The following is a 16,253-nucleotide window of genomic DNA, read 5'->3' as shown; positions in this document are numbered from 1 at the left end:
TCGAAAAAGAAAAATTGATAGAATTATCATGCGATAGCTCACTAAAACAAAAGTTTCAAAATGAAACCATAATTAAATTTTGGATGAATCTTAGTGGAGAGTATGAATCTTTGTATTGCAAAGCAATGCAAGTGTTTCTACCGAAAAGGAGTTACGAGTGGCACTCTCCATATTGCCCCCAAGATTTGATAAACTTTGTGCCAAAAAACAACAACATCATTCGCATTAAATTTTGATGTGATAGATGTAGTTTAATTAGTAATTTAATATAATAATAAGTATACGTGTTCGTATAAATTTATGTTATAGCAAAACCTTTTTATTATTCTGTCTATTGTAGTGTTCAGTATTTTTTTTTAAATAAAGGTTTATTATTTAAAACGTGTCTATATTATTATATATATTAAAAAATAAAAGGTAGGGAGGCGCGGAAAAAAAATTTTTTTTTAGGGAGGCGTAGTAGCATAAAGTTTGGAAACCGCTGCCCTATGGGCAACTTTGTACACACATGTATATGTACATACATATGTAAATATTTACTATATAGAAATTTATAATAAATATATTTTTTTTAATTGAATTAAAAAAAATGGTAAAAAACGAGGAACCGTTTCAACAATGGAATCAGATAAATTGGCAAACTATAGTAGGAAACGATTTGGAGTCACATATATCCAAGGTCTGGCCAACACTGGATCAGGGCTCCAACCCTTGACCCCTCAATTGTTAGCATTATACGCAAGCCACTGAGATATGCTGCTGGTTATTAGATTAAGTATAGTATCTAGGAGTTCCAAATCTGAATATTCGAAAATTTTTATACGAACTTATTTTTTTTATTTTAATTCTATAGCCTTTAGTTCTATTCGATGTTCCAAATTATGATTCCCTTCAAATTTTAATAATATATTGACCTTCTTAAAGCTACAAATAAATAATTTAGAGCTACTATTCAGAACCTCTAGCACTATCAATATAGGAAAAAAAACGAAATGTTACTGTGTTTCGTTTTATTATGTCGTTGTTATTTGTGTTCTATGAAAGTTTTATTTACATTATTATATAAATAACTAATACAAATTCAAATTGAGAAAAAAAAATCAAAATTCATATGGCAAAAATCATTGCCGTATTTATAGTAACTTGCCGATTGATTACTGAATATTTTGATATGAAATTCTTTTATTAATACTAATATTACACAATAATAATTTGAGTACAAATGTAAATACGTATACATTTAATAGAGAAAAAAAAACAATGCATAATTTTGATTTTATTACGAAAGATCAAATCGCAGACGATAAGATTCGACGATTGTAATAAACATTTAACGCGTTTCAATAAAATACAGAACGATGATGCAATCGGATTATACATTCATACATAGATCGTTCCAAACAAAATGACACGGGAAAGTCTTCATGGGGAAATGAACCAAATGTACACCCATCAAAACGTTTCAAGCATCCCATATGGGTCATGGCGACTCTAATTTGTGGACGCACACACGATTGAATGCCGCACAAAAATTGGGTCACACTGCAAAATAAACAATGACCGAAGATCAAAGCGAGAAAAGCTACCGTTGAACGGTCGAGAAGCTAAGATTTTCCGAACGCGGAAAAAGAAACGAGAAACGCCAACCACACTATTAGCAAGAAAAGTCACGGAATATCCAATACAAATTGACGATCCGGTTGACCTCAACTAGTCTCGCTACGAAAGGTCACCGCAATATTATAATACAATATATATGTATTATATATTGAAACGAGAAAAATGAAGCTATAATATTATGGTAGTAGAGGCACGCTAATTACGCCGGTCTAAAAATAAAAATGCAATTGCAAATGCAAACGAGATAAATGCACAATAACATTTTTATTGCTAAAATATATTCAAAATGACACAAATCAACAGATAGCTTTAATCTATGTGTGTACATTTCCGCTAGTATAATATGGTATACAAAAATAATCCATAAATGGTTGCAATAAAATGCTCGAAATACAAATACAGACTTGAAAATGGTACTATTGAAACTTACAATTTGGATAGCCGCGATTATAATCTATCCGAATGAGGAAACGCCACAGGCATTATAATACTTATTAGATACATAAAAAAAGATTTATAAATTCTCGACGAGCTTCCTTGATGGAAATAATAAGAGGCTAGTAAAAAGAACGTGGCCGACCGATTTGGTAGCACTGCTTTATGGGCATATGATCGACCAAGACAGGGGTAATCAAACTCGAAGAGCGCATACAAATAAACAGTGAAAGTGGCTTTTGCAAAAAACAATAATAAAAATATATATAAAAACGTACGGGATGTATGTTTGTATGTATGTGCGAGTATGTCGACAAGTATGGAGATTTCTAAAAAAACTTAAGAGTACATTTTATGTATAGAGATGTCTGACGACCGATCGTGTCGAGGAGACGGGGGAAGCGGAGTAGCGGGGAAGTGGGGACCTGAGCGTTTAACATGAGCTCATTATATTGAGCGCCTGAGTTGAAACGGGTGACGTCAGCGTCAGGTGCGCGGGAGCGTATACACACACACATTCAATCATCATTTCGACGTGAGCGTTCGAATGGTGAGCGTGTAATGAGCGCACTCGACTTTTTACTATTAACCCTTTGAGTAAGTCCGCCACGCTGAAAATTTTGTCAACATTTCTAACTAGAATTATTTAGAAATCTAATAGAAAGCGGGTATACAAATTGTAGCTGATCCAAAAAATCTCTAGATCATTACCTACCGCCGAGGATATCAAGTTTTGTAAAGGTGTGTTTAGACTCTCTAATATATCTTGCAGCAATATAAAATAAACAAAAGAAGTATTTTTCCAAAACTAGTGCGATCTTCTTCATCGTTGTTAAAATGTAATGCTCACAATCGAAATGCCAAGCCACAATCTAAAATACTCAGCAGTTAGGGATTTCCATCGAGAAATTCTGCTATGGTTATAAATTCAGAAATTCCGGTGTAAGCCAGTCTTTATAAACATCGACACGGATTACACGACCCATGTTCAATGCATTTTTTTCAATGGTACCTGGAAAGGCTAAGCGGGTAGTATTCTTGTTTATTTTTTACATACTCAAAATACAACGCCTATCGGTGTATTTCAGGCACATTGATTTTGAGAAAACGCCGATTAGCGTTGGTCAGCATTCAAAGGGCTAATACGCACGCGCACCTATAAATTACCGTACATTATATTTATATATAACATATAACTCTATTTCAATTCGTGTATCAATTCCTTTACGAAACCACCCGTTGAAATTGCAACGAGCACAACACTAGTAATAATGTATATAATAATAGATTGGGAAGTCCGCATTTTCGGCGTGTGTAGTAAACAAGTGGATTTATTACGTCGAGAGTAATCGTACCGCGAAATTTGATTCAGCACTAATTAAACTCTACAAGGACAATAAAATTTATATCAATTTACTTAATGTACGTATGCACATATGCACACATACATACATATATGTACACTCTGTTTGATTTTCATCTGATTGAGATTGAGATATTTTAATTTTACAGCTTGAATAGTTTCATTCGAAATACTAGGGAAACTGCACGATCTACAATATATACATACAAACATAGTCACAGTCACTTTTTCTTTCAAATTCGTATGAACTTTTATATAAAAGCATTAACTGCTGGGCTTAGTTTCTAAACTTACTATATCGCAAGAGGTAGTGGGAGTAATCGGATTTTCAGTCGTCAACATTTCTGAAAAATGATGATGCATCAAATTTCCCGAAAAAATGGTTCAGATTTCAGCCACGTATTTCAGTATTTTGGGTTCGCTCGAGTTCGGTGTGTGTATTGCGGCAGTTGTGCAGGTGACAAAGACCGGTACAACAGCGTGATTACTACTTTGGATTTTGGTGGCGGGGATATGGAAATTCCTACGATTATTGAAACTCCACCATTGTTTTTAAATATTTTAAAATGCCAAACATTATACTTAATGTTTTGCGAGATATTTCATCGAGACATCGAAATGAAGGAAAGCGTACAACTGAATGAATCAATGGTCGATATGAGTGGCACTTTGTTAAAGGCGTTTTTGCATGTTTACATTTTTATGAAATCTATCTTGAGTATCGACATATACACATTAGTGGTTTTAATATATGATATAAATGTTGATTAGGTATGTTTGCTTGTGTGTTATCGTAAGTTACGAAAAATACGTCGTTGAAGTAGCAATATTTGTTGCCTGCGTGTGTAATGAGATATGTATACGTACGTATATGTCGTTTGAAGGTTCTATAATTAACGTATATACATATAAGTAATTTTGCAAAAAAGATCCAATTCAGGTGAAAATTATATATGTATGCATATGTTACAGTCCAAGTGAACATGTCGTTCGTTCATGAACATACTAGTTTCCATTGGATTTCCTTTTGAAATAATTGGCGTTTTTACTTCTCAAAGGTTTTTATAGCACTTAGACTAAAACCGATAGTTTTTGTATGAACAAACTAATATGTTAATGAACGAGCCGGAGTGAACACTTTGATAGTAACATATACATATTGATAACCACAATGTTATAAACAATTTTTGGTAATAGGTTGCAATGTGTGGGTTTAATATATTTAGCATAATTTCGGCCTTCTGTAATAATTAAATAAATTACAAAGTTTACATAAATTTAATGGTACATAAGTGTTTGGTCTTTTGTCTAAATTTTTTACAAAATTGAATGTGCCGCAGTATATACCTAAATATGTATGTATACATACTTTTAAATCCATTATTAAATACAATTTATATACGAAGCAATTGTCTTGTATAATGCATATAATTAGAGTTTCGCTAATTGGAATATTGACATATTTTGTACGTCGTAAATTAAAAATCCCGACTAAGGTGAGATGAAAATTCTGTTGCACAGAAATAAAATTCGAATAAAAATATTTCTCAAGATCCTTCTCTTGATACTATTCATTGATTAGTCTCAATTAAGTTGGAGCACGAAAATTATAGCGGCTACGTCAAAACGAATTTTTTGCACAGCAACAACCTTCAAGTTTGTTTATCAATTATGGTTATAAATGCAAGGAGAGATTCGTCAATAGGTCACAGTGTCCTCTTTCTCTTACACCGAATGATTGCTAAGAAGGCACGTTGGCCTTCAACGGACGAAATCGTGCGATTTTGAAAAATAAAAAAAAACACTACAAATCAAACGACAGATATGCAAATTATTATGCAATTAATTCAATGGGACACTCGAAACATATGAAATACTTGTAAAAATTTAATTGGAAAAATAACTGAGTTAGTCACATACGCGCAAGAAGGTCCATGCGTAATACAACTGTGTATTACTAAAACAAATACTACGTGTACACATACATCCCTGTGTACATACATATGTAGGACGAGTGTAAAATTTATGTATGGCAAATAAATCTAGAAAAGGTTAATCACGACTGTCATAATGAGAAATGTACAAAGAGCATTTAATTCGACCATAAAACGAAACACTGCCCAATGATAAGTGTTTCTTATAGACTTGCAAAGGAATGAAGTTGTCCTTCTATGTTCTATATTTGAAGTTGAAAACAAATAGCTTTTCATGGCGTTCTCACGACTACTTTATTTGCTTGGGGTAGGATTGGTATATTTTATTCATGTTCAACAATAGGAAGCAAAAATATAATTGGATGTAACATGCACAACAAACCTATGTAGATAGTATTTTAACAAAGACAACTTGGAAATAGATACGAGAAATTAAACCCAGAAGCAGACATCGAGGAATTGAACACTGTAATTAGTTCGGTTCTAACCTCAACAGGTAAGAAATTAGGTGGATTCAGGAAACAGATTAAATTAAGCAAAATTTCAGCGGAAACAAAAAACCTAATTAAGCATAAAAGGAATTTAGATAGGGATAATAATAAGCAAGAATACAATCTAGTAAATAAGGAAATTAAAAAGAGAATAGTCAGGGATGTCAGGGATTTTAACAGCAAGTTAATAGAAAGTACCATTAAGAATAACCGTAGCCTGAAAAAGTACAAACAGGATCTTTTCTTAGGCAAAAACCAAATGACCGCAATCAGATCAGAGAGCGGAGTAATAATTAGGAATAGAGAAGAAATCATAGACAGAGTTTACACGTTCTATGCAAAACTATACGAGAACGACAACGGCCAATTCCCCGCTCTGGAACCGACACACGGCCAAAGGGTTCCTGCAGTATTGCCTAGCGAAGTAGAGGCCGCGCTAAAAACTGCAAAGAACGGTAAAACCCCAGGGGAAGATAATATTCCCATTGACTTACTAAAATGTGGCGGCTCCCCCCTAAATAATATCTTAGCTAGGCTTTTCAGCAAATGCATCCAGAACCAAGCTATACCAGAAGGATGGAATAACGCAACTATCTTCTTAATACACAAAAAAGGTGATAAAAGCGATATCAAGAACTACCGACCCATTAGTTTACTTTCAGCGGTCTACAAGCTCTTCACGAAGGTTATTACAGAAAGGCTGAAGAATATCCTCGACGAGAACCAACCTATAGAACAGGCAGGATTTAGGGCAAATTTCAGTACAATGGACCACCTCCAAGTAGTTGGCGAACTAATCGAACGCGCCAACGAATATCAACGGCCATTGTGCCTAGGTTTCGTCGATTATGAGAAAGCCTTCGATACAGTGAGCCACAATGCAGTACTTAACGCTCTACAAACACAGGGAGTACCGGAACCCTATGTGGGGCTGTTAGCTGCAATATATAAGAATGCCACAGCTTCGGTTAAAATTTTTTCAGGTACAGATAGATTTAGCATAAGAAAAGGAGTAAGACAAGGAGATACAATCTCGCCCAAGTTATTCAATGCGGTGCTTGAGGGAGTTTTCAGGAACTTGGAATGGGACAAAGCCGGAGTAAGCATCAACGGTCGCTTCTTGAGTCACCTTCGGTTCGCAGACGATATAGTTTTAATAGCTCGTGATTCAGCTGACCTACTTAACAGACTAACACAGCTGGACAGGGAAAGTAGAAAAGTAGGATTAAAAATTAACGTAGATAAGACCAAACTAATGTTCAATAGGTATTGCATGCCTGATAGCATCCCATTAGATGATAAACCAGTAGAAGTAGTAAATAATTATTTATATTTAGGTCAAATAATTGACATGTCTGGTAATAAAGATGAAGAGATAAAGAGACGTATGAAATTAGGATGGAGTGCATTTGGACGGATGAATGCTGTTTTTAAATCAAAAATGCCACTCTGCCTGAAGAAAAAGATCTTTGATCAATGCGTTTTGCCAGTGATGACGTATGGATGTGAAACTTGGACACTGAACACCAAGATGCTACATAAAATCCAATGCACTCAAAGAAGTATGGAGCGCTGTATGCTTGGCATAACGAGAAAAGACAGAAAGCGGAACACGTGGGTGAGAAGTATGACAAGAGTAGTGGACATAGTGGATAGAGTGAAGAAATTGAAATGGCAATGGGCGGGTCACGTAGCTAGGAGGATGGACGAAAGGTGGACAAAAGAATTGCTTGGTACCCGAGAGAATGCAAAAGGGTAAAAGGAAGACCGCAAGGAAGATGGGTGAACGAAATTAGGAAAATGTGCGGGGTGAGATGGATGAGTGTTGCGCAAAACAGAGACGGGTGGAAGCGTGTTGGAGAGGCCTTCATCCAGCAGTGGATGGCGAGTGGCTGTAAATGATGATGATGATGACATATATTTACCAGTTCGGTGACAATTTCGCACACGACAATCGTTTCCTCGAAAATCACGAAAACGGAATATCTGGCATTCGAAAATCCCACCCACCGAGAGTCACCCACGAGAATTATCACCAGAGACCAGCGGCCAGGATTCTTTAATGCACAAAAATGGTTTACTATTGTCAGTTACTATTATCCTACAAAACAAAAAAAAATTGAAAATAGTGAACCTTTTTTGTGCATAAAAGAATTCTGGCCGCCGATTTCTGATTATCTCACTAACGAGTATTCGAGTACCAGATATTCTGTAGTCACCATTTTCGTGTGCGAGTTTGTCTATTTACAATATTTACCGATATCCAGTGTTTGCTTATGGATTTGTACAATTCAGACAGCAGACGGTTATTTATTCGTCAATTTCAATCATTATTTTATTCGATGTATCAATTTCAAATATTTTATACGTATTTAATTTATTTTTCAAATTAATGTTTAAATTAACAAATTAATTACCTTGGAATATCAACGGGCGCAACACTATTATTAAAATGATGTACAATGATTTATAACTCTCATTCATTAATTCATATACAGGTATACCAACATGAAAATAATTTCGAATAATGAATTATCGAAATTTAGAAAAAAAATAACGCAAAACACACCAATCACATGTATTCAAATATTTTCTTTCTAATTAAATTATTACACAATTATTGCGAAGCGTGAAAATTTGGACAAAAAATTCGACTGCAATTTTAAGACAATCAATCGCATAACATGGGACTTCCATTGAAATTCAAAAGACCAAAATTGGAACAAGTTCAAATATCAACAATGGTTTCTTTGTTTTCGCATAGTGAAATACTAATTTTTAGTCAAAATGTCAAGGCGAAAAGCTCCAAATTCTGAATGAAATGTCGATCCGTTCTAATGCAAGTGTCAATTGCTAGAAATAGTCTGTTTAAATTTACAAACAGTATAATTTATATTAACTAAATAAGCATAATGACGTAAACGGTCTTACAGCTACGTCATCAGATCAATTACAGAGACACGTGCAAGAAAAGGCACATATTTGAATTGCATTAATTACACGTGACAAAGAACACTAGCAAAAAAAAAAAAAAAAATATATATATATATATATATATATGTGTGTGTGTATGTATGTACATTTTTAATACGATTACCAATATACATTCGTATTTTCATTTATGAAATCGTAAAAGTGTATGCACGTTCAAAGACGTCAATGATGTAAAATTTTACTCGATCGAAACGATTATTTTTTCGATCAATCGTTTAAGGTCGGATTTGGTAATTTTCGATTGAATGGAACGTTTTAGATGTTGGTCGAAAATCTAGAGAACGGATTCGTGCAGGTTCACAAAAAAAAAACGCATCGTAAATTTCGTTATTTAATTCGAACAAGGTCGGCAAGATTAGATACGAGGAAAATTGCAAGATCATGTCTATGGAGAAAAAAAACAGATCTATGTGTATAAACCTAGTATTATTTTATTGCAATTGCACTTAGTTAGTTGCGGTAAAAGCGAATCGGCACAACATTAAATTACGTATCCGAAAAAAATAGTTTGAGAAACGTTCGTTTCGAACGTCGACGCAATCAAAAACGAAAGCATTGATGCATAATTTTTTTTCTTTTTGCCGTTTAAATGATCAAAAATACATCTGAAATTACACGATCGGTTTCAATGCCAATTTTAAATCCTGAAAATATCTAGATCAATTAACTAAATAAATAACATGAGATTTATATATAAAATTCCGTTTATATTATCCAGCACTGCACGGAAAAGACTACTACTATTCATACTAAACAGCACCGCTCGTTTTTGGCACGTTCATACTTGTTTTTGGCGAGTGCAAGGCAAAATCGGCTTACATATTGTACATTACAAAGATACGGCACAATATTGCTTGCGTCGAGTCAATATCGTATTATTATGAAAATACGGGTGCATTCGCCACTATGACGGCACGTCATGCGTGAATATCTCCACAGTGGCTAAATAAAACCGGTTCTGCTTAATAACTTTCGGTGACATATACATACCGCTGTATAATATGATTAGATCGTGTCGGTTACTGCTGTTACGATACGCCACGTACATATTACGGAAAATATGAATGTGTCCACATAGAAAGTAATAAAAAATATTTATCGTACTGCTATACGTGCAGTAGTCGGTCTGTGCTATAAATGAGCATTAAGTTACACAAATGATTCAATTCTTGAATGTTATTACAGAAAATCTTTCAACAAATAAATTGAAATTGCACGTGGGCGTAAAAAAATGGAATATTTGTGTCAACTTTTTAAATAAAATATATTTTTTTAAATAATAACGGAAGTGACTCAGCATGTTTTTAGGAAGTCATGATGCCTTTAAATTTTTCCATGATTGTCATTTTTTTTTGCTATAACTTTTTATTCTTTCTAAAATAGATACTACCACTTTTTTGGCAAAAACCGATTTTTTAACTCACCAAAATTTTGATATGTATGTATGTACATAGTAATAAAAAAACACGATCGTAATATTAGAATTCTATTTGTATGAATACTAAAATAAACAAAGGAAACTTAGTATTATAACGTATTAGTATTTGTGTACGTGTTACAGTTGAAGTGTATCTTCCAGTTGGAATATATTTTGGCTAGTTGGAATATATTCCATCTAATCTGGTACCAACTACCGTTATAGTTGAAGTGTGTTTTCAGTTGTAATATATTTTGATTAGTTGGAATATATTCCATCTAACCCATATAAGTTGATTCATATGGCGAATTACATTCCAACTGGTCAAAAAACATTACAACTGAAATACAGTTCAACTATAAGTTGGTACTAGGTAAGATGGATACGTTAGGTTTTCGTGAAAACGACACTCGACTAGTACATTGAGTTGGAAAGTCACATTTTTATTTTGAAAATATTCTTAGAGTTAACGTAATATGGTACTCATTATCTTTATTCGTTATACCTAGCTAAGATTAGCTTCTACTAGCAAGATTAAATTCTAAACATCAGAGTTGTCAAAACTCAACTGTTATATTACAACTGGCGCACATTGTTGAAGGTGTATTTGCGCTTGTAGAGATATAATTTACTAGTTGAATTGTATTCGCATATTAATTATCTACAACGTCAGTTGGAATATATTAAACCGAAAATACACGTCGACTGTACAACATGTGCACTTTTCCTAGATGTGTCGAAAACAATTCAAGAGTAAAAAAGTCGATTACGAAAAAAACATCGAGCATTTTGAAGGGCATCATGACAAGCCTAAGAAAATCACCAAGTCACTTGAACAATCCAGATTTTTTTCAACCCGATATAAAAACAGCACAATACAAAACGTATGAACGTGATTAAATCGTACAAAAAATCAGTCAAATATTTGCATAACAGTGTTATTTATTCGTTTTTTACCACAGTGCGTGGCTGTGGTCACCTGCGACTGAACTAACAATATCAGAGACCGTCAATTACAGTCGATCATCTGCCGAGAGACCGCTAGCCTCAACCGGTACAATTGGGACCGTTCATCTGAATATAGTGCAGACACATCATCGAGATTCGTTCGATGTGCTGAAGTGCGTTCAGCACAGTCGATATGATTTTTGCTACGATCAAAATCCAGGTTAATTTCCTAGTAAGAATCGTCTGGTCTCGGTTAGAGGATGGTTGGTACCGGTTTGAGTGTTATCATCTGTCGAACAGGTTTCAGAGACACTTTGCTTCATTGACACGAATGCCCAACCGATTCAGATAACGTTTGATTCTTTTCAATAATTTGGAGCGAGTATTATTTCTCACCTATGCAAATGTCATCTTTTTTATAGAGAGAGACTATTTTTGGCAAATTTAATTACGTACTACTTGAAACTTTTACAATGTCATGAATCATGACATTGTAAAAGTTGTCAAAATAGCACTATACAACATCATATCATGACATATGATATGATGTTGTATTGTGCTATTTTGTATTTAACGTATCACATTGGGGCCGACGACACGAACAATATTACTAGTTTCCATATCGAGCCCCTAAATAGCAACCGCAGGTTGCAATATGGGAACTGGATATTGAAAATATTGTAAGTAATATTGTTGGCGTCGACGACCCCATTGAAGATAATTAGATCTAAAAGTTTCAGACGTTCCAGAAATATGACATTCAAGCTGAGTCAATTCCATTAGTTATTATAGGCGAGACGAGTATAAATAGACACAGTTAAGAACTTTTTACTAGTGAAATTGACTCAATTTAGAAAAGTATGTCTTCGAATATCCCGGTTTTAGTGTTTTTTAATGGTATTTATTTTGTGTACTAAGTTTTATTAATTACATTTAATTAAGAATACACTTGACGTGCTTACACATTTTAGGCTTTGACTCACTCAATATCTTCGAGCAGAATTATCGCCATTTTCAAATAATTCTTTGGAGTACTAAAAGGAAGTATTGACAACCCTTCGATTTGATCGGAACTTAAATTTTGGGCGCCTGAATGCGGTTGAGCTTTGCGTCATCGTTTACTTTTCCAACCTATTGCTGCGAAAACGTCTGCTTTCAATAACTAGTCTCTTGTAAAGGCGGTAAACCCGATTCATCAACGTGATAGATGAACATTTGGACCTGTTTGATCGTCATGTTGATGAACTGGTCAATTTCACGAGATTCAACACGAGTCTATTTGAATGAGATGAACGATTGCCAATTTTTATATTTTATTTTTTGTAAGACTGGTGTGACGCATTGGGGCAACCTGTCAGGTCACATTAGTTATTATTTTGTTATTATTATTATCTATCCATTTATTCAGAATTCGGGCAGTTATAAAAAATAAATGTGGAGTAACAAATTATTAACGTAAATAATTATATATTTTTTATGCTTATTAATAGCATTGCTTATTTACAACATATAAAAAAAATTACAGGTTGAAAATCGCTTCAAAACAAGTGAAACCGACCAAAATGCAGCCAACCCGTTTTTCCCCATTTTTATACATTTCGCAAATAATTTCAATATTTCAATAAACACGTAGTAAAAATTCATAGTTTGTCCTGTTTTAATATCCTTATGATCCTTATCATCGTTTAATAAACTTCTGTACTGAGAATATCGCTACATATAAGAGTAAAATCAAATTTCATAGAAATCTCAAAATCAGCTTTTTTGTCGCTCACTATAGCTTTCATGAATAGAAAATTTATCTTACATCGCTGTTTATTGTCAATATTTTCATTAATATTTATGTTTTCACGAGTCATGAGTGAAAATAGACTTAAATTGAAATTGGTATTGAATTTTTTTGCAATTACATTTCTCTAAAATATGTATATATTTTTTACTGTCGCATTTTTTAATTTATAATAAAAATAATATTATCACGATAGATGGCAATCTTACAGTTGAGTCATTTCTTAACAAAGACAGTCAATATATGTACATATGTATGTATATCCAATAATATAAAATCAATTCAAATATGCTGTACATACATGCGAAAATTGTTATATGTGTACACTAATTATCAGTATTATTATTATTATCATTGCGGAACAGTAATTAGATTATTACTCACATTGCGATCGCCCAAAAGACGATTTTTGCCCTGAAAATCGAGAATATTTGGCAATAGAGTTCTCGTTAGTTTGATAGTTATCGTTAGTATGATGGACTTTTCGGCTACCTAATCTATAGATATAGATATTCTTGTGACTTTTGGGCTAGCACTTTGTGAGCAATAATCACCGAACGAACAGCGAAAAAAAAATGGAGTTGCCATATTCAAAAATATATTTAATTCTTGTTTTAATCAATTACGCCTGTTTCTTTTTAGTGCAGAGCTCAATGCACTCCGTCCTTTTCTAGTGTTATTATCAGCTGTCGCGTGCATCACTTTTCAGTCAGCTGCTTCGAACATTCAAGAGGGGAAATAACGGATTTTAATGCCAAACACAAACAGACATTATTTACTAATAACATTATTAAAAATACCGGCTGTGCGTCATTTTTTTTGAGAAAAGAAGGAGAAAAATGTTCAAAATATTATCTAGTATACGAATAAGTGCATAAAAAATGTAACGAATCTACACATATAACGTTCAATACAACGATTGTTGGTAAATAAGAAAAGGTGTAGGTACTCAGCCGAACAAAAGGAAATCTGCAGTAACAAAATATCACTTCCTCTTTGAGTTTATCTATGGAACCTTCAATGAGATCACTACATACAGATAAGAATTGTAATTTATTGTGAGATTACATTTTTAAAATAATCTTTTAATTTTCATTTTAAAGCAATCCGCACATACATATATATATGTATAGGTGTGAGCTAAAACCAAAAAGAGAATAATATAAATTGGCTACGACAAACAAGGATATTACTGATGCGACAATCATTAATCATCAGCTGTATTTGGACAAAGGTCTTTATGGTGCGCCACCGTCCTTTATTTAACGTCAGCTGGGACAACGACCCCCTCGTCTATATGGAGTGTCATTGTGCTGAAACGCACAACACACGGCAATCGTAACTCAAAAGCAAATGGCGAAGGGAAAGAGAGTATCGAAGTTCGAAAGTTGCCATACAGAACAAACACACGGGTGAATTATATACGCGATGGAATCGCATTATTTCCACTTCTCGTTCGGTTGAGAGATCTCACTAAATTTCTCGACTCGGCGAGAGAAACGAGCACGATAATTTCCCCCCTTTGACAAAACGTCAAAGTGTCAACACAAATTACGTATTTGAAGTTCGAGAGATTTTTCGCAAGAATTCACACGTATGAAATGTCGCTAACTGTACCGTCAACACGATGCGGGTGTTTGTTCTATTATACATATATCTACACACGTATTATAGTATGTAGACCGTTCATAATATATGCCGTTTATCGACTTCGAAGAAGTTACGAAAAGGAAACAAAACATAAAAAATTCAAACGCAAGTATTCAAACTAATAAAACGGTCGGTGTAAACAAACTTGTTTCACATCACAATTGACATTTCATATTGCAGGCGTTTATTATTGTATAATCGCTACTGATAAAAAGGGGTTGATGAGATTGTTGTCGCCGATAGCCGTTAGAGCCGTTGTTATGGTCGAAAGTCGAAACAGTACAGATTCAAACGTCACTCGCAGCTGTCAGTTTGCGAATGATTGATGAATGGAATCGTTTGAAAGGATTCGAACGGATCATTCGGAAGGCTTGCGGTCACCACGATGTGATGAATGACGTAGTCGTAGTGTGTGTGTGTGTGTGTTTAATCACATGTGGAGCAAGCGAACAAGATGTGAGGTGTGTGATGTGAGGTGTGTGATGTGAGGTGTGTGATGTGAGGTGTGAGGTGTGAGGTGTGAGGTGTGAGGTGTTTGTGTACTGACTTTGAGCCTGGTGAGGTTGCCGTCTCTCGCCGCGTTGTACACCACGCTCTTGAAGTCCATGTGGGCGGGGGGTGGAGGCAGGGGCGGGGGCGGGGGTGGGGGTGGGGAAGGGGGCGCCGCTGCGGCCACCGTGACGTCACACAGGGAACACTCGCGCCACAAACCAGACTGACTTTGACACGGACTAGACTTCGATTTATACTAGGACACTTCTCGCGACTCGCGACTCACGGACTCACGACTCGCGACTCGCGACTCACGGACTCACGACTCGCTATCGACTGCCGGCACTCACTCACACCGACGTCCGCTGTCGGACGACACACCCGACGAACGATACTCGCACGACTGCCAGTTGCCACTGCAGCTGTGGCTGACAATCACGAAGCCACTGCTGCCAACTATCACTCAGTGGCGGTCGAAAAAGTCCACTTCACAGATTCACAGATTCGTTCTAAATCACCGTCAGTGACGTGTCGTGAAATTCTCCCCGTTTCTGTGGCACAGCCTTACTTACGTGTGCGCGAGCAGAATACAAGGGGAACAGGTGACGTCATACTGAGTCCCCTTGTATCCTGCTCGCACACACGTAAGTAAAGGCTGTGTCACAAAAACAGAGAGAATTTCACTGCACGCCACTGATAACCGTTATATATTTCAGACGTCTTCGGTAGGAGAGTTTACTTTTAGCTTTATTTTTATAATAAAACTGAGAGTACGCCTAGTGATGAATCTATATAGACGCAATTGTTCATAAATCTGGATGTTATTCAACGCGATAAAAATTGTCATACACTGTCTACTGGAAGCGAATTCTTTGGGTCTAAGTGACTTGACAGAATGTTAAATTACAGAAAACGCAAATATCGGAAGGCAAAGATCGAAAATCGAAAGATCTTAAGTCGAAAGATCAAAAAAAAATGGTGCATGGTAAACGGTACATACTCACTTAATTTGCGTGAGCAGGATACAACAGGAACAAGAGGAACATGCTTTTCCTCCCGTATTCTGCGCGCGCACATTAACACGGGAGGAAAAGCATGTTCCTCTTGTTCCTGTTGTATC

At 35.2% G+C, this 16,253-nt stretch overlaps 1 protein-coding gene across 1 annotated transcript in view; it reads right to left on the bottom strand.

Moving 5' to 3' along the window:
• The window catches only part of LOC143910651 (protein fem-1 homolog CG6966), an 84,841-nt gene extending 69,303 nt beyond the window's left edge, over window positions 1-15,538 (bottom strand). The window contains exon 1 of the mRNA XM_077429218.1: window positions 15,189-15,538. Coding sequence (XP_077285344.1) covers window positions 15,189-15,248 — 60 coding nt within the window. The 5' untranslated portion in view covers window positions 15,249-15,538. The remainder of the gene's footprint in view (window positions 1-15,188) is intronic.
• Between the last annotated feature and the right edge of the window lie 715 nt (window positions 15,539-16,253).

Source organism: Arctopsyche grandis, chromosome 4 (genome assembly GCF_051622035.1).
Source record: "Arctopsyche grandis isolate Sample6627 chromosome 4, ASM5162203v2, whole genome shotgun sequence".
Classification (NCBI taxonomy): Eukaryota; Metazoa; Arthropoda; class Insecta; order Trichoptera; family Hydropsychidae; genus Arctopsyche; species Arctopsyche grandis.
The sequence above is the reverse complement of the archived record's forward strand: the minus strand, read 5'-3'. Positions and strand labels throughout refer to the sequence as shown.